The 25,508-nt window shown below is 38.3% G+C and overlaps 1 protein-coding gene across 1 annotated transcript in view; it reads right to left on the reverse strand.

The window, feature by feature from the left end:
* DCHS2 (dachsous cadherin-related 2) overlaps positions 1-25,508 on the reverse strand; it is a 212,663-nt gene that overhangs the window by 96,260 nt on the left and 90,895 nt on the right. Inside the window, exon 2 of the mRNA XM_081076714.1 lies at positions 21,128-21,319. Coding sequence (XP_080932840.1) covers positions 21,128-21,319 — 192 coding nt within the window. The remainder of the gene's footprint in view (positions 1-21,127; positions 21,320-25,508) is intronic.

Here is a 25,508-nt window from a genome sequence, read left to right on the forward strand (position 1 = left end):
CTTGGGATAACTTTTAACTGCTAAGGAGAAGGGGTAAGGGAGTACTGGCGGAGGATGACATTTTAGAAAAGATCATTGCTGAAAGCCTCACTAAGAACGTGCCATTTGAGTAAAGACTGCCCTACCTGAGGGAGTTCAGTTACCTGGAGGAAAAGCATCACAGAAAGAGGGAAGGGCAAGTGCACAGGCCCTGAGGCAGGAGTGCAGTGCACATCCCAGACCTGTCCGGGGAACAGCAAGGAGTGATGCCGGAGAGGCAGACAGGTCACGGAGTGCTCTGTGGGCCTCTGAAAGGACCATGGCTCTGACCCGATGGAGGGTTTGAGGAGAGGAGTATCTTCATTTAACTTGGATTTTTCACTGTCACTCTGGCTGCAGAACAGACTGAAGGGTCGCAAGGGTGGAAAGAGGGAGACCAGTTAGGAGGCTATTTAGAATCACCAGGTATGGAGTAAATGGTGGCAATGAAGGTACTAATCCTAAAGACTTGGGGCCAGATTGGTTTTGGAATTCTGGATTTTTCAAATTTTAGAAAAGTAGTATAGTGCACAAAATAGTGAAAAGTGGATCCCATGCTGTTTATTTTGTATCATCTCCATCTTAAAACAAGGAGAAGGGGAGAGAATACAATAGAATAAAATAACCCTCTACAGCTTTTACTTTTCTAAAGTAAAACATATGTTCCTACTTTAAAGTACCATTTTCCATTTGTATCTCATACATTTTGTGACTTTCATCTTTGACAAAAATCCTTGGTAAGTCACACAGCCTGGGTTTTCTCACTCACTTATCCTCCCCCTTTTCTGGCTGTCTTTCTCTTGAAAAAAAAATAAAAATCCTTTTTTCTGTTTTCTACTATGGCCGGGAGGCCCTGAGCAAGGAGGAAAAAGAAAGACAGTGAAGTTTGGCAAGAGACGAAGGGAAGACTGCTGCTGTGTGGACCTGGAGGGAGCACATGTGAGAATGCGGCAGGGTGAGAAAGAGTCCTGGTGGGGATGAAGTTACTGACAAATCATTAATAAATGTCATTAATAAAAGGATTTGATCAAATCTGAGGTAGCAATCAAGAGATGTATCTTAAAAATAAAGAGATTTTCTTAGTCAAAAAGTTGGGGAAATGCTGAGTTGACCAAGTAGAAGGGTTCTTAGTCTCAGGACTTCTCACAGAGCCTTCCCCATGCACATTTCTAGAGCGGGGTGAATTGTGAGGTGTTCCCTACCATAATTTACCACAGAACCCTCTTTGGAATAAGCATCTTGGAAGACAAGTATCCCATGGAAAATAGTGTGGGGAAAAGCTAATTCAAACTCACTTTCTCCATCCCTCAATGTTCACCTCCCAATCCTCAGTAACTAAACTTCTGTCCAGCTTGTCAAGACTGTGCTGATAATGCAAACTCTGAAAGTCTCTGAGCCTGAACCACCCAGCTAAGCTGCTTCCAGATTACTGACCCTTAGAAACTGCATGAGATGACAAATGTTTCTTATTTTAAGCTGCAAAATGTGGGGATCATTTGTTACACAGCAATAGATAACTAATACACCCTATAAATTCCATGCATGAATATTTCTTAACTTTGTTTTATCCTTTGTCTTTCCACCAAGTCATGTTCATTTTAATATAATTTGAATCATTTAAGTTCTAAAAATATGCCAACAGACTCAACCAATCTACCTGAATCCCAATCCTCTCAAGACATGCTACAAAATCTGGGGGTAGTTTGGGGGAAGTGCCAATCTGGAAAGCATATGGAATTGGAGGCAGAAGGGCTGCCTAGGGCAACCAGCAGATAATGGGAAAATTTCTGCCATTATGTCTACTTTGGCCATTGTCTACTATCCATTATTTCTGTTCTTGCTCTCTGGGGCTTCTGAAGAGTAGAATATTAACATCTATCCTTCACACCTCTCAGCTTTTGTGGGCTATGGTTTCCTTTGCCAATGCATTCTTGTCAATACTTCATGATTCAGTGAAAAAAGGCAAAGGGAAATGGGTGTCCAGTTTGTTAAGGAAAAAAACAAAACAAATCCAACAACAATGAGCTGTAGTGTCACCAAAGACAAGAGAAATAGTATTCAAAGAATAATTTCAAGTACACTGAGAAGTTGAACAAAATGAAAATGTAGAAATGATCCCAGGATGTGGCACAGCAGAAATCCTGGTCATAACAGCAGTGTCTTACAGAGGAAGGATGGGAAGAAAGGATCAAAGAAAGATTGCAAGTGAGGAAATAGATTATTTTAAATACATTTGCTCTGAAAGACAGAAGAGGAATAAAATGGTTTTCTAAAAAGGTACATGAAATCCAAAGGAGACTCTTTTGAAAGACAGAAACTATTATTATGCCTTGTATACTTATGGGACACAGTCAAGATATTCTAAGAATATCATAGAAGTGATATTCTTAAGAAAGCTGGAATGGATGGGACCCTGAACAGTAAAGGGAGCTGTTTCTGATGTAAACAGGGACATTTCTAATGTGATAATAGGAAAGGAGGCAAAGAATGTGAGCTGATAGTAGGCAGGAGGGTAAGGACTTCTCTCTCAAGCAGGAATATGATTTTTCTCCAGGCACATTCAGCTGCTTAAGCAAGTGCAGAAAAGGTCAGGTTTAGACAGGGCTGGAGTTTTCACCTGGAGAGTTCTATGAAAGTGAGGGAACTCAAAGGAGTTTGAAACTGAATGACTTTAGTGATGGGTCAGTATACTAGTGATCTTAACATGGGAGAAGAGTTATTGACTTAAGGCAGGTGCTACAGTAAATGGGACTAAAAGAGATGCGTGCTTGTCAGAATACTGCATTGCTGAAATCAAGGTTTCAGAGGGTTTGCAATTAACTGGTGATGATCCTTGGAAATCAGACAGTGAAGGAACTGAGAGGCTCAGGCTTTGGGGTTGTTCAGTAAATGAATTTTGAGATCTCCAAGAGGGAACGGGGGTGGAGAGGCCAACTGTGAGTAAGGTGCAAAGGTCCTAAGTGACAAGGAGGTTGAAACGATGACAGCAACAGCACTGTCCATGATACAGTCTGAAATACGAACTTCAACAGCAAATTGGGTTTTGACAGAGAAAGGAGTAAAAATGACTTGGAGGCTACGATGGGCAACAAGGAGGGTGCCCACCTCCACATCTCTCTCTTGGCTTGTGATCAGCTGAATTTGAGCTTCTCTGCGACTGGGGCAGAGAGGGATCTGTCCTCTCAGAGGAGGCCCGTTTTCACCAGAGCAAAAGATAAAGGAGCAGTCAGAGTTGAGTTTTAAAGAGAGTTTGCTAAACAACGGACCATGAGTGCCAGGGGGCCACGGGAGAAGAGTTTGAGAGGGCATAGAGCACGAATAGGACACTGATTCAAATCAAAGGATGAACAGACGATGGGGATGAGAATACAGGTAATAATAGCTGGCTGGCAGGCGTAAACATCTATAGATAAGAATGCGGTAAAGTGGTATTTAAGACATTTTGGGACTAGTCCTGATAGTATAGTAAAGAATTGTAGATTGACGTCATCAAAATGGCACCGTGAGGTGAGCCTCTGTAAAGCTCCCCTGGAATTTACAACTAATCGAACAACAATAACTCCACAAAGGACTCCCTGCACAGCAGACAGGCAAGACGAATAGGGCCAATACTGAATTCACCTAAAGGTGGGAGAATCGCGCGAGCGGGGGAGGAGGGAAGGGAGAAGTGCGGAGACAGAGCCACATGGGCTCAGGACGCAGACCTAGCTCAGTGCTCCGAGCTCGCTGCATCCTGGAACTACCGCAGCTGCGGGAGAGGGAAGGACTCAGACTGCTAGGGCTCCGCTTATGGCCCACAGGGCTGAGGGGGCAGCATATAACACGGCTGAACCCGACACTCACGGCAGACCTCGGAGAAAAGACTGAGGGAAGAAGGCTGAAAACGGTGGTTTAAGCCCTCACCAACGAGCGGAGAACGGAAGCCTTAGGCACTGAGACTAGCCGCCCACTCCCTACCCTCCCAGAACTCATCCTGCCCCCACCTGCCCAGCTAGAAGCAGAACAGTAGCAGTGACAGATAAAAAGGACAGGATATTTGCTGTTCTGAGAACTGTGGACAACAGACACAGATTTGCAGCCCAACTAGTTCCGGCAAAGGGAGGGAACTGCGGAAGCGGGACTGGCTGTGGTGGTGGTTGCCACCATTGCTCTGGGCCATCTCTCACAACTCACCCTGCTCCAGGCTACCCTATCTGGGCAGATCTCTGCAGGAGTAAACAGAACTGCTGAAACACATGGACTCTGAATCTGGTGCAGGAAGAGCTTTGGAACTTCAAAAGCTCTCTGCATACCCACAGGGACACTGTGCCCTGTGACCCAGGAGAACTATTAACAGAGGAGAAGCCCTTCTCCCAGGGAATCCCCCCATTGTGTGAGACGCTGGAATCGTGCAGAGAAAACATAGCATTACGATGTGAGAGAGAAAAAAAAGGCTGCAGTCGGAGAGAAAATAAAACATTCTCCAACAAGTACTGGAAAATTGGAAAAGAAAGACCTCTTCCTATCAACCTGTTGCACAAGCCACTCCTGTAGATGTCTAGGAAGAGAAATAATAAATCAGTAATTCCCATGAATAACCAAGGCAACAAGACAGCTCAGAAAGAAAGTGAAAAGTCTCCAGAAAAGGAACTTAAAGATATGAAAATATGTGACATACATGACAGAGAATTCAAGTATGCAGTTCTGAAAAAACTCAACAAGATGCAAGAAAACACAGAAAGGCACTTTAATGAACTCAGAAACACAATCAAAGAACAACATGAGCATTTTACGAAGGAGATTGAAATTTTAAAAAAGAACCAAATAGAATTTCTGGAGATTAAGAACTCAATGGAAGAAATTAAGAATGAAATAACCAGCTTAGGTAGTAGAGTTGACCAGATGGAGGAAAGAATCAGTGACATCGAAGACAGAAACGTGGAAATTACACAGATGGAAGAAGAAAGAGACTTGAGACTTAAAAGAAATGAAAGAACTCTACAAGAACTTTCTGACTCCATCAAAAAGAGCAATATAAGAATAATGGGCATACCAGAAGGAGAAGAAAGAGAGAAGGGAACAGAGAATATATTAAAATTGTTGATGAGAACTTCCCAAACTTGTGGACAGAACTGGATCCTCGAATCCAAGAAGCAAATAGAACACCTAATTACCTCAATCCCAACAGGCCATCTCCAAGGCACATTGTATTGAAGCTGCCTAAAATCAAAAACAAAGAAAGAATCCTCAAGGCAGCCAGGGAAAATAAGACAGTAACCTACAAAGGAAAACCCATTAGATTATCATCAGATTTTTCAGCAGAAACTCTACAAGCCAGGACGGAGTGGAACCAAATATTCAAACTATTGAAAGAGAGAAATTATGAGCCAAGACTAATATATCCAGCGAAGATATCCTTTAGATATGAAGGAGGAATAAAGACCTTTCCAGACATCCAGAAGCTGAGAGAATTTTCTAATACACGACCTGCACTACAAGAAATACTAAAGGAGGCTATTCGACAACCATCAACAGGGATAATTTGTGGCAACCAAAACATATAAAGGGGAGAGTAAAGGCCTGAATTGGAATATGGGAATGGAGAAAGTAAGCGTGCTGAAGAAAATGGAATACTCTAAATATCAAACTTTCTTTTACATAAACTTAAGGGTAACCACTCAAAAAAATCCAGAACTGAAATATATACTGTAATAAAAGAAGAAACAGAGGAAAACATCATAGAATACCAGCACACAGAAATAATAGACAACAATAAAAAGGCAAAGAAACAATAGAGACACAGTCTTACCAGAAAACCAAAGATAGATTGATAGGAAATCCTCACATATCAATAATCACCCTAAATGTAAATGGACTGAACTCACCAATAAAAAGGCACAGAGTAGCATATTGGATAAAAAAACTAAACCCAACCATATGCTGTCTCCAAGAGACACATATCAGCTACAAGGACAAGCATAGACTCAAAGTGAAACGGTGGAAATTGACACTCCAAGCAAATGGTACCCAGAGAAAATCAGGTGTAGCTATAATGATATCAGATGAAAGAGACTTGAGGGTAAAAAAGATAATAAGAGACAAAGATGGACATTTCATAATGGTAAAGGGGACTATACAACAAGAAGACATAACAGTCATCAATATTTATGCCCTCAATTAGGGAGAACCGAAATATACCAAGCAACTACTAACAGAAATAAAGGGTGAAACTGACCAAAACACAATTATACTAGGGGACTTAAATACATCATTGACAGCTATGGATAGATCATCCAAACAGAAAATAAATAATGAAATAGCAGCCCTAAATGACACATTAGATGAAATGGACACAATTGGCATATGTAGAGCACTTCATCCTAAAACATCAGACTATACATTCTTTTCTAGTGTACATGGAACATTCTCAAGGATTGGGACATAAAACCATATATTGGGACATAAAATCAGCCTCAGCAAATTTAAGAAGATTGAAATCATACCAAGCATATCCTCTGATCACAAGGCTTTGAAATTTGATGTCAACTGCAAAAAGAAAGCAGGAAAAAACACAAATACATGGAGATTAAACAACATACTTTTAAAGAACGACTGGGTCAAATAAGAAATTAGAGGAGAGATCAAATGATACATAGAAACAAATGACAATGAAAATACATCCTACCAAAATTTTTGGAATACAGTGAAAGGAGTTTTAAGAGGGGAATTTATATCATTACAGGCTTATCTCAAGAAACAAGAAAAATCCCAAATAAATAACCTCATGTTACACCTTAAAGAACTAGAAAAAGAAGAACAAGTAAAACCCAAGGTCAGCAGAAGAAAGGAAATAACAAAAATCAGAGCAGAACTAAATGAAATAGAGAACAAAAGACAATGGAAAAAATTAATGTGACAAAAAGCTGGTTCTTTGAAAAGATTAACAAAATTGACAAAGCCCTGGCTAGGCTCACTAAGATAAAAAGAGAGAAGAAACTAATTAACAAAATCAGAAATGAAAAAGGGGAAGTTATCACGGACACCACAGAAATACAAAGGATCATCCAAGAATACTATGAAAAACTATACGCCACCAAATTCAATAACCTCGAAGAAATGGACAGGTTCTTAGAAACATATAGCCTTCCAAGGCTGAACCATGAAGAACTGGAAAATCTAAACAGACCGATCACCAGTAACAAAATTGAATCAGTCATCCAAAACCTTCCCAAAAGAAAAAGTATGGGACCAGATGGCTTCACTAGTGAATTCTACCAAACTTCAAAGAGGATCTAATACCAGTCCTGCTCAAACTTTTCCAAAAACTTGAAGACGAGACAGTACTCCCTAATTCATTTTATGAGGCCAACGTTACCCTGATACTGAAACCTGGTAAGAACAACACAAAAAAAGAAAACTACAGACAAGTATCTCTGGTGAATACAGATGCAAAAATTCTAAACAAAAATCTAGCAAATCGAATACAGCAATGCATTAAAAAGATTATTCATCACGACCAAGTGGGCTTCATCCCTGAGGCACAAGGATGGTTCAAGATCCGCAAATCCATCCATGTGATACATCACATAAACAAAATAAAGGACAAAAATCATATGATTATATCAATTGATGCAGAAAAAGCATTTGACAAGATACAGCATCCATTTATGATTAAAACACTTACTAAAATAGGTATAAAAGGAAAATATGTTAACATAATAACATAATAAAGGCCATAGATGACAAACCCTCAGCTAATCTCATAGTTAATGGTGAAAAACTGCAGCCCTTTGCTCTACGTTAAGGAACAAGACAGGGCTGTCACCTATCAAATCTGCTTTTCAACATAGTGTTGGAAGTCCTTGCCAGAGCAATCAGGCAAGAGGTATAAATAAAAGGCATCCAAATAGGGAATGAAGAAGTTAAATTATCACTCTTTGCAGATGACATGATGCTATATATAGAAAAACATACAGACTCCACCAAAAAGCTATTAGAAACAATCAATGAATACAGTAAAGTAGCTGGCTACAAAATCAATGTACAAAAGCCCATTGCATTCCTATATACTAACAATGAAATCTCAGAAAAAGAAATACTAAAAACAATTACTTTTGCAATTGCAGCAAAAAGAAAAAATACCTAGGAATAAACTTAACCAAGGATATGAAGGACCTATATGCTAAAAACTATAAGACATTTTTGAAAGAAATTGAAGAAGACACAAAGAAATGGAAAGACATTCCATGCTCATGAATTGAAAGAATCAACATAGTTAAAAGGGCCATATTACCCAAAGCAATATACAGATTTAATGTAATCCCCATCAAAATCCCAATGGCAATTTTTAAAGAAATAGAACACAAAATCATCAGGTTTGTTTGGAACCACAAAAGACCCCAAATAGCCAAAGCAGTCTTAAGAAAAAAGAATAATCCTGGAGGTATCACACTCCCTAACTTTAGCTTATATTACAGGGCAACAGTAATCAAAGCAGCATGGTATTGGCAAAAAAACCGACACAAAGACCAATGGAATAGAACTGAGAACCCAGAAATAAAACCACATAAATATGGACAGATAATTTTTGACAAAGAAGCTAAAACTATACAATGGAGGAAAGACAGCCTCTTCAATAAATGGTACTGGCAGAATTGGAAAGCCATGTGCAAAAGAATGAAACTGGACTGCTACCTGTCACCATGTACCAAAATTAATTCAAAATGGATCAAAGACTTAAGTGTAAGACCTCACACAATAAACTGCATAGAAGAAAACATAGGTACTAAACTTATGGACCTTGGGTTCAAAGAGTATTTTATGAATTTGACTCCAAAGGCAATGGAAGTAAAAGCTAAAATAAATGAATGGGACTATATCAAACTTAAAAGCTTCTTCACGCCAAAAGAAACCATTGACAAAAAAAAGAGGCAACCACTTGAATGGGAGAAGATTTTTGCAAACAGTGCCTCCGATAAGGGGCTAATATCCAAAATATACAAGGAATTCATGCAACTCAACAACACAAAAACAAACAACCCAATTGAAAAATGGGCAGAGAACCTGAAGAGACATTTCTTCAAAGAGGACATACAAATGGCAAATAGACATATGAAAAAACGCTCAACATCACTAATCATCAGAGAAAAGCAAATAAAAACCACAATGAGATATCACCTCACCCCAGTTAGAATGGCTGTCATCAACAAGACGAATAGTAACAAGTGTTGGAGAGGCTGTGGAGAAAAAGGAACCCTCATACACTGTTGGTGGAAATGCAGACTGGTGCAGCCGCTATGGAAGGCAATGTGGAGGTTCCTCAAAAAATTACAAATAGAATTACCATGTAACCCAGCAATCCCTCTCCTGGGTATCTACCCAAAAAATCTGAAAACATTTATCCATAAAGACACGTGTGCTCCAATGTTCATTGCAGCTTTGTTTACGGTGGCCAAGACATGGAAACAACCAAAATCTCCTTCGATAGATGAATAAAGAAGTTCTGGTATATATACACAATGGAATATTATTTGGCGGTAAGAAAAGATGCTATAGGAACATTTGTGACAGCATGGATGGATCTTGAGAGTATAATGCTAAGCAAAATAAGTCAGACAGAAAAAACAGAGAACCATATGATTTCACTGATATGTGGTATATAAACCAAAGAACAACAAAAGAACAAGACAAACAAATGAGAAACAAAAACTCATAGACACAGACAATAGTTTAGTGGTTACCAGAGGGTAAGGGGGTTACCAGAGTTGAGGGTAAGGGGGATCAAATATATGGCGATGGAAGGAGAACTGACTTTGGGTGGTGAACACACAATGGGATTTATAGATGATGTAATACAGAATTGTACACCTGAAATCTATGTAAATTTACTAACAATTGTCACCCCAATAAATTTTTTTAAAAAAGAAGGAATTGTAGACAATCGATTTGAGACATGGTTCAGACAATTTAGTTTAAAAAAAAAATGGAGCAACTGGGCAAAATGTTTTTCCTGAAACGAGGTGGGGGTTAGTGATCAATGAAATATAAGATAGGAATAAGCACTTGAATACATTTTGGAAAGTGAGATAACATCATCTGCCCTAAATTTCAGTTATGCAGAATGAACCTGCTATGGAGATCTAATGCACAGAATGGTGATAGCAGTTAATAATACTGTATTATATAGTTTAAATTTGCTGAGAGTAGATCTTAAGTGTTCTCCCCACTCACTCACTATGTGAGCTGATGGATATATTAATTGCTTTGATTTTTGGCAATCATTTCACAATGTATACATATAATCAAAACATCAGGCTATACGCCTTAAATATATACAATTCTTATTTATTAATTATAACTCAATAAGGCAGGGAGAAAAGAAAAAAATGAGTGTGCCCTTTTACTCAGCAAGTTTGCTTTTAGAGATCTGCATTGCACATAAATTGTGTAGCACAGATTCAATAGCCAACTTTTATCATGAATACATATAATGGTGAAGGGCTAAATCAATTTACTTTCTGTATTGTTAGTTTGATACAGCCCTACCCTAAGCCTAGAGTGGTGAGATAGAGACGAAATAGCTTTATCTCAGACACATGCCGTGTTTCCCCGAAAATAAGACCTAGCCGGACAATCAGCTCTAATACATCTTTTGGAGCAAAAAACTAATAGAAGACCTAGTCTTATTTTACTAGAAGACCAGGAATATAATATAATAAATATAATATAATGTAATATAATATAATAATATAATATGGGGTCTTATATTAATTTTTGCTCCAAAAGACTGATTAGAGCTGATTGTCTGGCTAGGTCTTATTTTCGGGGAAACAGGGCATTTCAGCTACAGAATTCAAAATGTCACAAAATATATAGAATGGTTAATAAACATATACACCAAAAAAGAAACATTCATTTGGTGAAAATGAATGGGAAAAGGAAACGGGAATTAGATATAAGCAGGAAATAATTAAATTATAGAGCTTTACTGTGAAAAACCACTTGATCTCCAATGTAATCCAATTATTCGTTTCCATTATGTAATTTTATAGCATCTTCATGGCTTCTATGGATGAGGTAAATAGCAGCGACTGTAGCAGCAAAAACAGGTTATTTCAGAAGTAATACCAGTAAAATAGAAGAAGTGATTGGATTTTTTAAAATATTGACAGTCATCACAAGGATAAATAGAATAGAAGCCCAGAACATCTAGGTATTTTATAAGAAAAAATTCTTCTATTGATGGATAAATATTTTAGTAATCACCAGCAAATGGGTTTTCAGCAATTTTCTTCCAAAGAGCTTTCAAGACATATATTAGAAAGAGAAAGGATCAGAGGAAAAACCACAAACTGTCAAGGTAATTCTGCACAGTTAAAGGTCTTTTGTCACAGTGCAGTTCATTGTTTTAGATAAATTTATTATGGCCTAGAATTCAATTCTTGAACCTAAAATATCTTGTCTGAGTTCATTTACCCTTCTGATCAAGTCTAGACTGTATTAAGGGGACAGTCTCCCCAGTCATTATCAACACTGTAATCTTCATCTTTCCCCACCGTTTGGATTAGGGACATATGCTGCTGGTAGGTATGGCACAGAACAATTATGACAGATGCAGGTCTCACCCTGTAGAAATACACAGTTAGTCACAGAAGAAATTTATAAAGACAATGCAGGCAACAGAATAAACACTGCACAGTGGATCTCTCTCTCTCTCTCTCTCTCTCTCTCTCTCTCTCTCTCTCTCTCTCTCACAGACACACACACACACACACACACACACACACACACACAGGCACATGCTGCTTGCCCTCATACATTCCAAAGCAAACACGATGAATGTTGGAGGCAGTTTTAGGTCCAAATGAGATGAAGATTAGGAAGCTGTTAAAAGTCTATTACTTGGGGTCATGGACAGGCATGCCCCTGGGAGAACCTTTTGTTTAGGTGGGCTGCACTCACAGCTCCCTCCTTCAGCTTCTCTGCACATACTAAGACCCATATGATGAGAAAGAAGGATAAAACAGCCACCAAATTGGGGAAGAAGATGTCCAAGCACAGTGGAAGGAGGAGACCTTGAGGCTCTAATAGCCCATTTCCAGACACTAGATGCTAAAAAGACTCAAACTGTAAAACACCATGTCCCCACCTTCACCCATGTAGAATATGTCGTTCTCTGCTCATCCTGAGAAAGAAGAATTGATCCTCTTCTCTACACAAATCTTTAAAGAGTCCTGTGTTTGGCAAACAAGACCTGAGAATAAGTCAAATCAATAGGAGGTTCTTTACATCGAAGAACAATCAGCTCTAATGGGAGCCTGGAAGACATATCTAATTCTTTTTGATGGTTTCCATGAGAGATCAAGGGAGTACATCTATTCCAACGACATGTATTTCTTAACCTGAACACATTCATGTGGAGAAGCTGTCCCCATAAAGGACTCGGCCCACACCCAGACTGAGCTGCCCAATGTTCATCTCTCCCCAGAGGACATAACCATCAATGGAAGCTTCTAGAAACAGTTGACAAAGGTGGACAAACACACCCTGCATTCAGACGCATCTCATTAAAGTCTGAGGACAGAAAAAAGGGCAAATGGGTATGGACTCAGATTACGCCTTGGGGATACAGCTAACTCTAAGGTCCAGCATTTCAGATCTGGCTGTGGCCCTGAATTATCAGACACAGCTCTTCATGGGTATCTGTGGTGAGGAAGAGGAAGAAACCCTGTTAGGCGGCTTCTTTAATGATCTGAGTTCTGTGCTACCACAAAGAACTGCTGATTTGAGGGACCACTGAAGGGACCTAGGTCCAAGAAGAGAAAACACAGGTGAGACATGAAAACGTGGAGCCTGAAGGTGTTAACCAGCAGGAATGTGGGGAAGCCCCTGCAGGTGGTCGCAGAGGATGGGACTGTGATCACTGGTGAACAAGTGTCCTCTGCCCTGGGTGATGGGAAAGAGGAAGATGGTTCTGATGGGCCAGCGGCCCTCTGACAGAGCCGAGTTCTCGCTCCAGTGCATTACCGGCCATGAAGCAGGGGCTGCTCTAGGTTTATGGGGACATGACTGAGACGGTTCATCCCAGCAACATGTACTACCTTGCTCACTACAAGATGGAAGAAGGTTAGACTCGGTGGGAGTGGATCCAAAAACTCAAGAGCATCTGGAGGAGATAAACTTGGAAGAGGGTGGAGATGAGTAGAAGACACAGAGGAGAAGATGAAGATGAGGAAGATGATGACACCAGAGAGGAAATCGGGAAAGAGGACTGTGCTTGTGGGTGACACCTGACGAGAGTGTGAGGAATATCTGCCCAGGCGGAGCAGTACTGAGTGAGCCTGCACGTGACCATGCAGGGCCTGACACAAAGGGGAAGCAAGTGCTGAACGTAACCCCTGCCACGCTCAAAACTTTCTAGGATCATTTCAGATGCTACACTGGGACAACAGTTAAATTCAGTAGTGAGTTCCCTCAGTATCACTGGGTGTGATTTCCACTAAATTGAAGTGTAGCTGCAAAGGTTTTCACAGCCTTAGGCATACCAGGAGTTCTGGTGAGCCCTGGGCCTTCCTCTTCAAGGGGACTGTACATCAGAGAGGTGTATTGGCCACGTGTTCTATTTTCTGGATTCTGATGCTTTCACATCTGGAACACTGCTCATCCTGCAGGGACTGCCCAGCATCAGGAGAGCACGCTTTTCAAATTCAAATCAACCAATCTGGAGCCCACCGCCTAACCACCTCCTTTGTGGGCTCTCACACTCCAGGCCACTATTCACCTGCCCCAATCACCCCCCACCCCACTCCGGGGGCAGGTACCAGATAACCAGAGACAACTTCTATGCTCCAGAGTCTGCTGAGATTATTCAAATTAGCCAGTCTTAAGCTTGCTTATTTTGCCTCTCACATTCCTTTTCTTGGAAACCATAATAAAGGCCCATGGCTGAAGTTTTCCATCTCCCCCTTGTCTCCTGACGGACCCAGTATGCACACGCCACACACAGCCCCTCCTGTGGTGTGGTGTGCCTTCCTCTTGGGACCTGTGAATATAACTGTTTTCACAATGGCAACTGTCACCTTATCCATACCTAATCACAATAAAACCTATATTAAACCAGGCAGGGTGCAGATCAGCTCCCATCCATGCCAAGGCAGGGCTTAGAACGAGATCGCCCACACAGGAGGATGAGACCTTGAATACGAAGTACCCACAGGAAGGATGTCTCTGTTCTAATGAAACTAGAATATGTTACGCTTTGTGGGAGGATTTGCTGTCTATGAAACAAGGAGTTTTTACAAAAGAATATTCTGATTCACATATATCATTGTCTTAGTTTGTTCAGGCTACTATAACAAAATACCATAGACTGGGAGGTTTATAAACAACAGAAATTTATTTCTCACAGTTCTGGAGGCTAGAAGTCCAAGATCAAGGTCCCAGCATGGCTGGGTTCTGGTGAAGGCCCAGAGACTGCCGACTTCTGGCTGTGCCCTCAGATGGCACAGAGGCTAAGGTCTCTGGGCCTCTTTAATAAGAGCACTAAGGTCATTCATGAGGAACTAATCACCTTCCAAAAGCCCCATCCCCTAATACCATCACCTTCGGTATCAAGTTTTTAACATATGAATTTGAAGGAACACTAATATTCAGATCATGGCAGTCATCAAACTGGAGACTGACTCTTTCATTTCTAAAAAATTACCAAAATCTGCTACACAGTCTATAATCACTTTCTTAGTTATCTTGAAAATTAAATATGTTTTGGCTGGGGTGAAAAGTGCAGACCCTTTTGTTCAATCTGGGGAAGCTTTGTGGAGAGAGGATGTGGTTAAAGATGCACTTGACTATTGCCATAGAGACTGGTAAGCTGAGAGGAAAAGAAGACGTTTTCATAGAGTAAGTCTGTGTAGTGGGCTCAATATCAAAACAGAAAGAAGTTTGAAATTAAGGAGGTTTAAATTAATATCTGTATTGATTTTTTTTAAAAAAAAAAATTCCACTGCTAATGTTCCTAATTAATGCATTACTTTTTGGCAGTAAAAAAAACAAAAAATTCTGGTATCAAAAATCTTATTTTTATTAAGATAATTTCTACATACACTTTTACAAAATCATCTGAAACCAATGAATTAGAAACAGATGTTTGACTACTGCAGTATTAGATTTAAACTGGTTATTCAATTCTAATATGGCCTTTTACAATTGTCTCAAAATCTATTAAAACTCTATTTCTGAGGACTTGGATAAATGTTTGGTGAGCACATATTAGGCTTTAAATAATCACATAGACTTGATTTAATCTAAACTCCTCTGTTTACTCCTGCTTTTGTTTTCAACATCTTTTCTTACATAGAAGCAGGGATTCCTAAAACCACATAGTCAGGGGTTGCAGAAATCTAACCAAATAGATCATGGTACTTTTAATGAATATAAATAACTTTATTTTCATGTTTACTTTTAATAAATATATTTAGATTCATTTTTCCCCATCAATTTATGTCTTAAGTAGGTAGATTTCCCCACTAATTTCAAAAGAGAAAGATTAGACCAGAAACGTGTTAGCAATACCTACTTACACAAGGGAATGCTAAGTAAACAGATCAAAAAGAAACAGGAAAGTCTCAGAAACAGAGTTGGTGAAAAAAAAACAGCACAAAACAGTGTTCATAGTAAGCTATCTTTGCTGTAATGTAAAGGAAATCAGACAAGCTATTACTAAAATGTACTCAGAAGTATAAATTGTCAGGAATAGCCAAGGCAAACTTGAAATGAAGAACAAAGCTAAAAGAATACATATATCATGACCTATTATAAAGTTAAAACGATTAAAAGAATATGAACCTAGCACAGAGTTAGACAAATAAGTCAAAAATAGGATGTCCAGAAATAGAGACATATATATACAGTCACATGATTTGTGACAAAAGTGACACTTCAGTGCAGTGAGGAAAGAATGATAATTTCAATAAACAGTGCTGGGTCAACCGAATATCCACACTGGAAAAGAAAAGTCTTCCTCCCACATTGAAAAAACAAGTGAACAGCAGAAGAAAGGAAATAATAAAAATCAGAGCAGAACTAAACGAAATAGAGAACAAAAAGACCATAGAAAAAATTAATTTGACAAAGAGCTGGTTCTTTGAAGAGATTAACAAAATTGACAAACCCTTGGCTAGACTCACTAAGATAAAAAGAGAAAAGACACTAATAAACAAAATCAGAAATGAAAAAGGGGAAGTTATCATGGACACCACAGAAATACAAAGGATCATCCAAGAATACTATGAAGGACAATATGCCACCAAATTCAATAACCTAGAAGAAATGGAGAAGTTCTTAGAAACATATAGCCTTCCTAGGCTGAACCATGAATAACTGGAAAATCTGAATAGACCGATCACCAGTAACGAAATTGAATCAGTCATCCAAAACCTTCCCAAAAGCTTCCCGATGGCTTCACTAATGAATTCTACCAAACCTTCAAAGAGGATCTAATACCAATCCTGCTCAGACTCTTCCAAAAAATTGAAGAAGAGACAGTACTTCCTAACTCATTTTACAAGGACAACACTACCCTGATACCAAAACCTGGCAAGGATAACACAAAAAAAGAAAACTGCAGACCAGTATCTCTGATGAATACAGATGCAAAAATCCTAAACAAAATTCTAGCAAATCGAATGCAGCAATGCATTAAAAAGGTTATTCATCACGACCAAGTGGAATTTATCCCAGGGACACAAGGATGGTTCACCATATGCAAATCCATCCATGTGATACATCACATAAACAAAATAAAGGACAAAAATCATATGATTATATCAATTGATGCAGAAAAAGCATTTGACAAGATACAACATCCATTTATGATGAAAACATTTACTAAAATAGGTATAAAAGGAAAGCGTCTTAACATAATAAAGGCCATATATGACAAACCCTCAGCTAATCTCATAATTAACGGCGAAAAACTGAAGCCCTTTGCTCTACGTTCAGGAACAAGACAGGCTGTTCCCTATCACCTCTGCTTTTCAACATAGTGTTAGAAGTCCTCGCCAGAGCAATCAGGCAAGAGGAATAAATGAAAGGCATCCAAATAGGGAATGAAGAAGTTAAATTATCACACTTTGCAGATGACATGATGCTATACATAGAAAACCCTAAAGATTCCACCAAAAAGCTATTAGAAAAAATTAACGAATACAGTAAAGTTGCCAGCAACAAAATCAATGTACAAAAGTCCATTGCATTCCTATATACTAACAATGAAATCTCAGAAAAAGAAATTAAAAAAAAAATTACTTTTGCAATTGCAGCAAAAAGAATAAAAAAACAAGGAATAAACTTAACCAAGGATGTGAAAGATCTATATGCTGAAAACTATAAGACATTTTTAAAAGAAATTAAAAAGACACAAAGAAATCGAAAGACATTCCGTGCTCATGGAATGGAAGAATCAACATAGTTAAACTGGCCATATTACCCAAAGCAATATACAGATTTAATGTAATCCCCATCAAAATCCCAATGGCAATTTTTAAAGAAATAGAACACAAAATCATCAGGTTTGTTTGGAACCACAAAAGACCCCAAATAGCCAAAGCAGTCTTAAGAAAAAAGAACAATGCTGGAGGTATCACTCTCCCTAACTTTAGCTTATATTACAGGGCAACAGTAATCAAAACAGCATGGTATTGGCAAAAAAACCGACACAAAGACCAATGGAATAGAACTGAGAACCCAGAAATAAAACCACATAAATATGGACATAGAATTTTTGACAAAGAAGCTAAAAATATACAATGGAGGAAAGACAGCCTCTTCAATAAATGGTACTGGCAGAATTGGAAAGCCATGTGCAAAAGAATGAAACTGGACTTCTACCTGTCACCATGTACCAAAATTAATTCAAAATGGATCAAAGACTTAAGCGTAAGACCTGACACAATAAAGTGCATAGAAGAAAACATAGGTACTAAACTTATGAATCTTGGGTTCAAAGAGCATTTTATGAATTTGACTCCAAAGGCAAGGGAAGTAAAAGCTAAAATAAATGAATGGCACTATATGAAACTTAAAAGCGTCTGCACAGCAAAAGAAACCATTGACAAAATAAAGAGGCAACCAACTGAATGGGAGAAGATTTTTGCAAACAGTGCCTCCGATAAGGGGCTAATATCCAAAATATACAAGGAACTCATACAACTCAATAACACAAAAACAAACAACCCAATTGAAAAATGGGCAGAGAACCTGAAGAGACATTTCTTCAAAGAGGACATACAGATGGCAAATAGACATGAAAAAATGCTCAACATCACTAATCATCAGAGAAATGTAAATAAAAACCACAATGAGATATCACCTCACCCCAGTCAGAATGGCTATCATCAACAAGACGAATAGTAACAAGTGTTGGAGAGGTTGTGGAGAAAAAGGAACCCTCATCCACTGTTGGTGGGAACGCAGATTGGTGCAGCACTATAGAAGGCAAAAAATTACAAACAGAATTACCATATGACCCAGCAATCCCTCTCCTGAGTATCTATCCAAAAAATCTGAAAACATTTACATATAAAGATAAGTGTGCTCCAATGTTGTTGCAGCTTTATTTATGGTGGCCAAGACATGGAAACAACCAAAATGTCCTTCGATTGATGAATGGATAAAGTTGTGGTATATATACACAATGGAATACTATTCGGCGGTAAGAAAAGATGATTTAGGACCATTTGTGACAACATGGATGGATCTAGAGATTATAATGCTAAGCAAAATAAGTCAGATTGAAAAAGTAGAGAACCATATGATTTCACTGATGTGTGGTATATAAACCAAAAACAACCAAAGAACAAGACAAAGAAATGAGAAACAAAAGCTCATAGACACAGACAATAGTTTAGTGGTTACCAGAGGGTAAGGGGGGAGGGGGATGGGTAAAGAGGATCAAATATATGGTGATGGAAGGAGAACTGACTCTGGGTGGTAAACACACAATGTGATTTATAGATGATTTAAAACAGAATTGTACACCTGAAATCTATGGAACCTTACTAACAATTGTCACCCCAATAAACTTTAATTAAAAAAAAGAAAAGGAAAAACAAGTGTAAACAATAAAACAATAAAGTTTTTGTAAAAACAACATAAGAGAATACCTTCATGTCTCTAAGGTAAGCAAGTACTTCTTAAAAGGACAGAAAAAGTACTGGTTGTAAAGGGAAACAAATTGATAAACCGAGCTTTATTAGAATTAAAAATTTTTGTTCCTCAAAAAACATCATTAAGGGAGTGAAAATGCAAGCCACAGAATGGGAGAAGATATATGCAATAAATACATCCAACAAAGGACTTGCTTGCCAAAATATAAAGTATTCAAACAAATTAATAAGTAAAAGAAGCCAACAGTACGACAGAAAATGGGTAAAGAATTCAATAGACACTTCACAAAGTAAGTTATACAAATAGCCAATAAACACATGAAAAACGTGCTCAATTCAGTAGTCATCAAGATAATGCAAAATAAAGCCCCAATGTCATATACCGCTACACAGGTACCCGAATTGCTACAAGTAAAGAGACCTTAAATAAAATTCTCATACCCTATTGGTGGGAGTATAAATTAGTACGACCATTTTGAAAAGTTGTTTGGCTTTCTCATGATTTATCAATTCCACTCCTAAATATATACTCACTATAGGTGCTTACATTTGTTCACCAAATTACATGCATTGAGACATTTAATAGAAGCACTATTTGTAATTGCCTAAAACGGATATCATCAATTATAGAATACATAAAAAATTATCATTATAAATCAACAAAAATAAATGAACTACTGCTACACACAATAGCATGAATGATTATCACAAATAATGCTCAGCAAGAGAAACAATCAAAACACATACTGTATAAATCTATTCACTGAAAGTTTAAAAATTAGGCAAATAATGTTTGGTGTTAGATGTCAATAGTGATTATTCTTAAAGGGTGAGAGGGTGGAAGGGAGAGTTACAGCAAGAAGCCAACAGAGGGGTTTCCAGGGTGCTGGTAATGTTTCTTCATCTGCTTCCACGCATGTGTTCATTTTACAAAAATCTGATAAACTTTACTTATGACTTATGCACTTTCTGCATGCATTTTACATGTCAATTTAAAAGTTGCAAAAATAAAACAGCTAAGAGCCAAATTGAAGGTTTCTCCACTGATCTCAGATGGTCGATATTAACATCAGAAAGGATAAGGTCAGCAATGTAAGAAAAAGATCAAATATATTAAAATCCAAGAATTTATAATCAAACTAGGAAAAAATTATCAGTACTCTTTGGACATGGTAAATGCACTAACTCATTATTCTAAAATCTGATAAAAAGAAATAATCAATTATTATCCTGCCTTTCCTGTATGAATTATATTTCAGAGTAATCAAATAGTTGATGAAAGAATATTCTTCTTAGTTGAAGACTCCAGATAATAAATGCAAAAGGAATAGTAGAATTCAAAACTCACTATATCACAACCCCTAGTGAAATTATAGTGTGTGTCTGGTGATACCATAAGAAGCACACAGTATCACAAATGAACCAAAAATGAATCAGGTCTCCGGCTCTAAATACCAGTTTATAGGACATATGATAAAAGAACACATTAAATGAATCCTAAGGATGTAATCAGCTACAGTCAGAACGCAGAAAATTTACGGTGCAAATGACTCGATTTCTTCCAAAAATAAATATCCTAGGAGATAAGGTAAGGGGAGGAGGGGTTGACTGAAACCTAAAGAAGAAAGCAATCAAATCAATTTGTGGACTTATTTGGATCTTGATTCAAACAAGCCAACTATTAAAAGACATTTTTAAATAATACAGAATCTTTTAATGGAAAAATATGACTAATTTTTTGTAGTCATGTTTTTAAAACATCATAATCTGTTAGAGATACTGAACTATCTATGAATGAAATGATATAACGTCTGGTATTTGCTTCAAAATTCTCCAGCAAAGAAAAAGAGGTAGTGATTTCTGAAACAATATTGGTCAACAATTGATTGATAATTATTGGTAATCTCCAGTGTATTCTCAGTGGTTCACTTTTGAGTCTGTTTAAAATTTCATACATGAAGACTTACCCCATCCCTAGCTTTCACCAAGAGATCATAGGTGGCTGGATCCTGTTCCCTGTCGATATCTTGAGAAACACAGATTCGCCCATCACGTGGGTCTATCTGGAAGGCTTGAGGTGCTTCATAGCTTTGGAATCCATCATAAAGAGAATACTCAACCAAGCCATAGAGTCCTGCATCTGCGTCGGAGGCTTTTACCTATGAGACAGGAGATTGACCAGTGAGGAAATAGAAATGCTAGCATCACTTTTCAGTTGGTCATGAATTACTATCATGACTCGCACAACCAAGTAACCCCCATAGTTATTCACAAAGTGTGGGCTTTGGTTTTATGTTTCTTTCCTCTTACCTTCCTTGACAACTCCCCCTGCCCCTTCCCCTCCCTTTGTGAGTTCTCCTTTTTAGACTCCTTTGCCCATTCCTATAGTTTCACGGAATCTCTGAAAGTTTGAGTTCCTTGGGGCTCAGCTCTCAGTCCTTTTGCCTTCTTATTCCTCTCACTATATTTAAGTGATCTCATCCAGTCTCAAGGATTCAAAACCATCACATATACAAACAACTTGACAACATATCTGTGGATCTCCTATCATACCTAAACCCTTCAAGTGATGGGTTCCACACCCCATCTCCACAGTTTCAGAACAGCAAGGGAAGGGCAGAGAAACCAAAGCAGTAAGTGGTATAATTCCTAGTAATCTAATCCAACTGACAGAATTCACCCTGGAGTATGAGGTTTGAATTTCCCAAGCCAGGTTTCCTTCCAGGAGTACCCGCATCAGGGTCCTGCACAGTCGTGCAGAGTGAGTACTGCACAGAAGCCCCTTGCCCAGGGGGTGCATGGGAATAATGTGCAACCTATGCTACACTTGCCAAAACACGCACAATGACATGGAGTAACAACTGTCCAGAAGAAAGGGCACCTTGCTCTTTAACCATAAACAACATTTATGTTAGCAGTGGTCACATTTCACTGGACAGAACTAGTTAACATGGCTTCAACCTAATTCAAAGAGAGACTGGGAAATGTGGAGGGTCACAGAGATATTTGGTGAATATAAACAGTCTCCGCCATGTAAAGTGCCTTTATGTCTTCATATGAAAAGAAGCAGCATATAAGATTATGTAGGTCTCCACATAGCCCCTACTATGCAGTGACATTTAAGCAGTGGAGAATCATATCCTCAATGTGATCCTACTATACAGATTTAGTTTGGGCAATCCTACATATTTCTGTAAGGCTTTTAGGAGGGGGGCAAACTAGAAGATAGTAGATCACCTGTATTACTACATTTCTATTATACTCATTTAACTCTAAATTGGAAAAAAAAAAAAGATCTACTCTTCATCAATACAATATACATGCAGGAGCTATACCCCAATTATTATGCTTCTCAAACAAAATCCCATCCCAATAACATGTTCACCAACCAAAGTTCTCAACAAGCAGGACCCTTCATGCCATTATATCTTGAGCATATAGCTAGAATATGACTTTGGGGGCTATTTGTGTAGTCTAGATGAGTGGTTATCAATCATCACGGGCAAGTTTGCCCTCAAGGAGACATTTGGCCAATGCCTGGAGACATTGTTGATTGCCATGGCTGGGGAGAAGTTACTGTTGGCATCTAGTGAGTTGAAGCCAGAGATGCTGTTAAACATCCGACAATGCACTGGACAGACCCCACGACAAACAGTTCTCTGACCCAAAAACATCAATAGTGCCAGGGTGAGAACCCTGCACCTGAGGAAACTCTTAACAACTAGAAATATTACTTCCCTCTTTAATTGTCTTTATTTTTTTCAATTAATGACACAGTCTTTTAAGTTTATCTCCACTCTCATCTATCTCATATTCTCCTGCAAAATGTCATCCTGTGCAACTAGCTAACATGGTTGTGAGTTATTCTTCTCATCAGATGGGCTGAACCAGGAAACCCACAAACTTCCCCACTACAAAGAACTAAATTCCAAGTACATTTGGTCTATTCCATTCTGGCAGCTGTTAATGATTTAGTAGCCTCAAGTTCCCCAAGACACCAAATATATCTTCTAAACCCATATGGTATTCTCAATTACGTTGGCTTCATTGGAAGATAAATAGAAAGAACTTAGAACTCTAAAACTCATTCTCAGCCTTTCATAGAACATATTAACAAGTAATTTAATGTACAAGTTTCCTTCTTTTCACTTTCAAAACCTTTTTCTCATCTGGATTTTTGGCAAAGAAAAATATAAGGAGTTGAAAGTGGGATGATAGTACTGATCTCAATTTACGTTAGCAGTTCAGATTCTGAGTTTCAAACTCATAGAATAAGAATGTATTCCCCCTCTTTTTACTCAACTCCCTAAAAAATATTGACCTAATATTCCAGAAAAACATATTCCATCTAGTAATGTTTCGTCTTGAACACCTATAATTAATTTGGCATTGGTATGAGGTCTGTATTTTCCCAAATCCATTGATGTACACATAAAATGTAGGCAATTTAAATAATAGAAAATGGAAATGGCTTTGTCAGATCTTCAAGAAGCAATCCTGATTAGTAAATAAGCTCAGTGGACCTTTCCTTCCGGGATAGCTGCTTAAGGAAACAGAAGCATCTGGTCAGTGTATTACCATAATCTTATGGTGCTATATGAGAGGATGGTCTCAGCGGGTTTTATCCCTGAATCTACTCCAAGAGCCACATTCCAGCACTTCCTTCTGTTCCTCATCTTGATCTCAGTTTACCTGTTTTAGACTGAGATGAATTTGATGATTTTACTTTAAATTTATTCCAACTCAAAACTGTTCTCCCTTAGCCTGATATTTTACAAATTTAATGGAGGCATTATAAAAACGCAAAATATTAATAAGATCTTAATATATCCCTGATTGTATTATTAGTTTCCTGAAATTTAAATAATTTTTACCACTTCCTGAAGTGTTAAAAGAAAGATATTCTTTCAACATCTGGGTAAGGATTCCTCCACATGAATGTGTCATGGAGACAGAAGACACACTGAGAACACTGGCACTTTGAAAGCATGTTTGCATGTCCCACAAGTGGAATGGATCTATTTGCATTCCCCTCACCAGCATAGTCCCCCCACCCACTTAAGAAGGTATCCCCTTCAACAGCTGGGCAGCTGTTGCCCAGGCAATCACATAGGCACCCAAAACCCAAAAGTCAACCCAAAGTCATAGGGTAATATATTGTCAACCATATCACTTAATTCAGTGGCATTTATAAAAAAGCCTCAGAGCCCATTCAAAAAAAAAAAACGAGCAATCAAACAAAAAAGTCCTAAAAAAGAAAATGTCTGCACTTTAGATGAAATTTAAAATTAAATAACTCACTTTATTTTTCTGTTATAATTTCCCAAATTATATGCTATATCTATGAGCATATAACATTTTGCTTGAAGAAACAAAGTTATTGACACAACAAACTCACACATCAAACAGAAAGAAGAGAAAAAGAAAAAGAAATCTCAAACTAACTTTCTACATGTGAAACACTTGGCCAACCACTGATCTTGCAGCTAAGACTGGATTAAAATAGTAAAATAGTTCAGTGGAAGTTAGATTCAGCACTGGGACCACAAAGGATCGTCCCCGTATGCAAGTATGCTACTCTCTGAACACAATTTTGGCAAAAATACCAACAACCTGTATCTTACCAAGTCTAATAATCAAGGTTGGGTCCTTATTTTCTACACCACTCGGCCGTTTCTCACCCAGGTCATCATCTCCTTATTGGGACACCACACTCTGACTCTCCTTCTCCTCCTACACCTCACTGACTGCCGTCAGCTTCCTTTACTGGCCCTGACTTCTCTTCCTTGACTCTGAACACTACAGCACCCCAGAGCTCAGTCTTCGGACCACTTCCCTTTACAACCCCCACTCATTCCCCTGGCCTGTAGTGGACAGTGCTCACTGTGGACAACTCTAACAAATTTGACCTGCACTTTATTTTAACCATCAGATCCTCCTTCTGTCACTCAGAAGAACACCCCTCATCCTTGTCTGCTTGCAATATCCTGTAATCCCCTGTGTTCTCGCTGCACTTGTTTGGGTTCCACTTTTTCCTTATCATCCTCCAAGTTTTGCTAGATTGCTGAGTCCAGTTTATGATTATGAAATAAAAAATAAACAATAACAAAAGAATAAGATATTTCATAATACCCATCAAACACTCATTGAGGAATGTTTTTGTTCCTGAAACACAATCTATTAATCAAGCTATATTATCATAGAATAAAATCCGAAATGCCAAAACTGGCAAAATTAAAAAGACGAAAAAAAACTATCTTAAAGCATGTGGAACTATTCAGAAGTTGGAAACAGAACTTTGTTTTATTTTCTCCTTTTAAAATGTATTTTCAGAGCTATTGATGGAGC

The sequence above is a fragment of the Rhinolophus hipposideros genome (genome assembly GCF_964194185.1).
Source record: "Rhinolophus hipposideros genome assembly, chromosome: 16".
NCBI lineage: Eukaryota > Metazoa > Chordata > Mammalia > Chiroptera > Rhinolophidae > Rhinolophus > Rhinolophus hipposideros.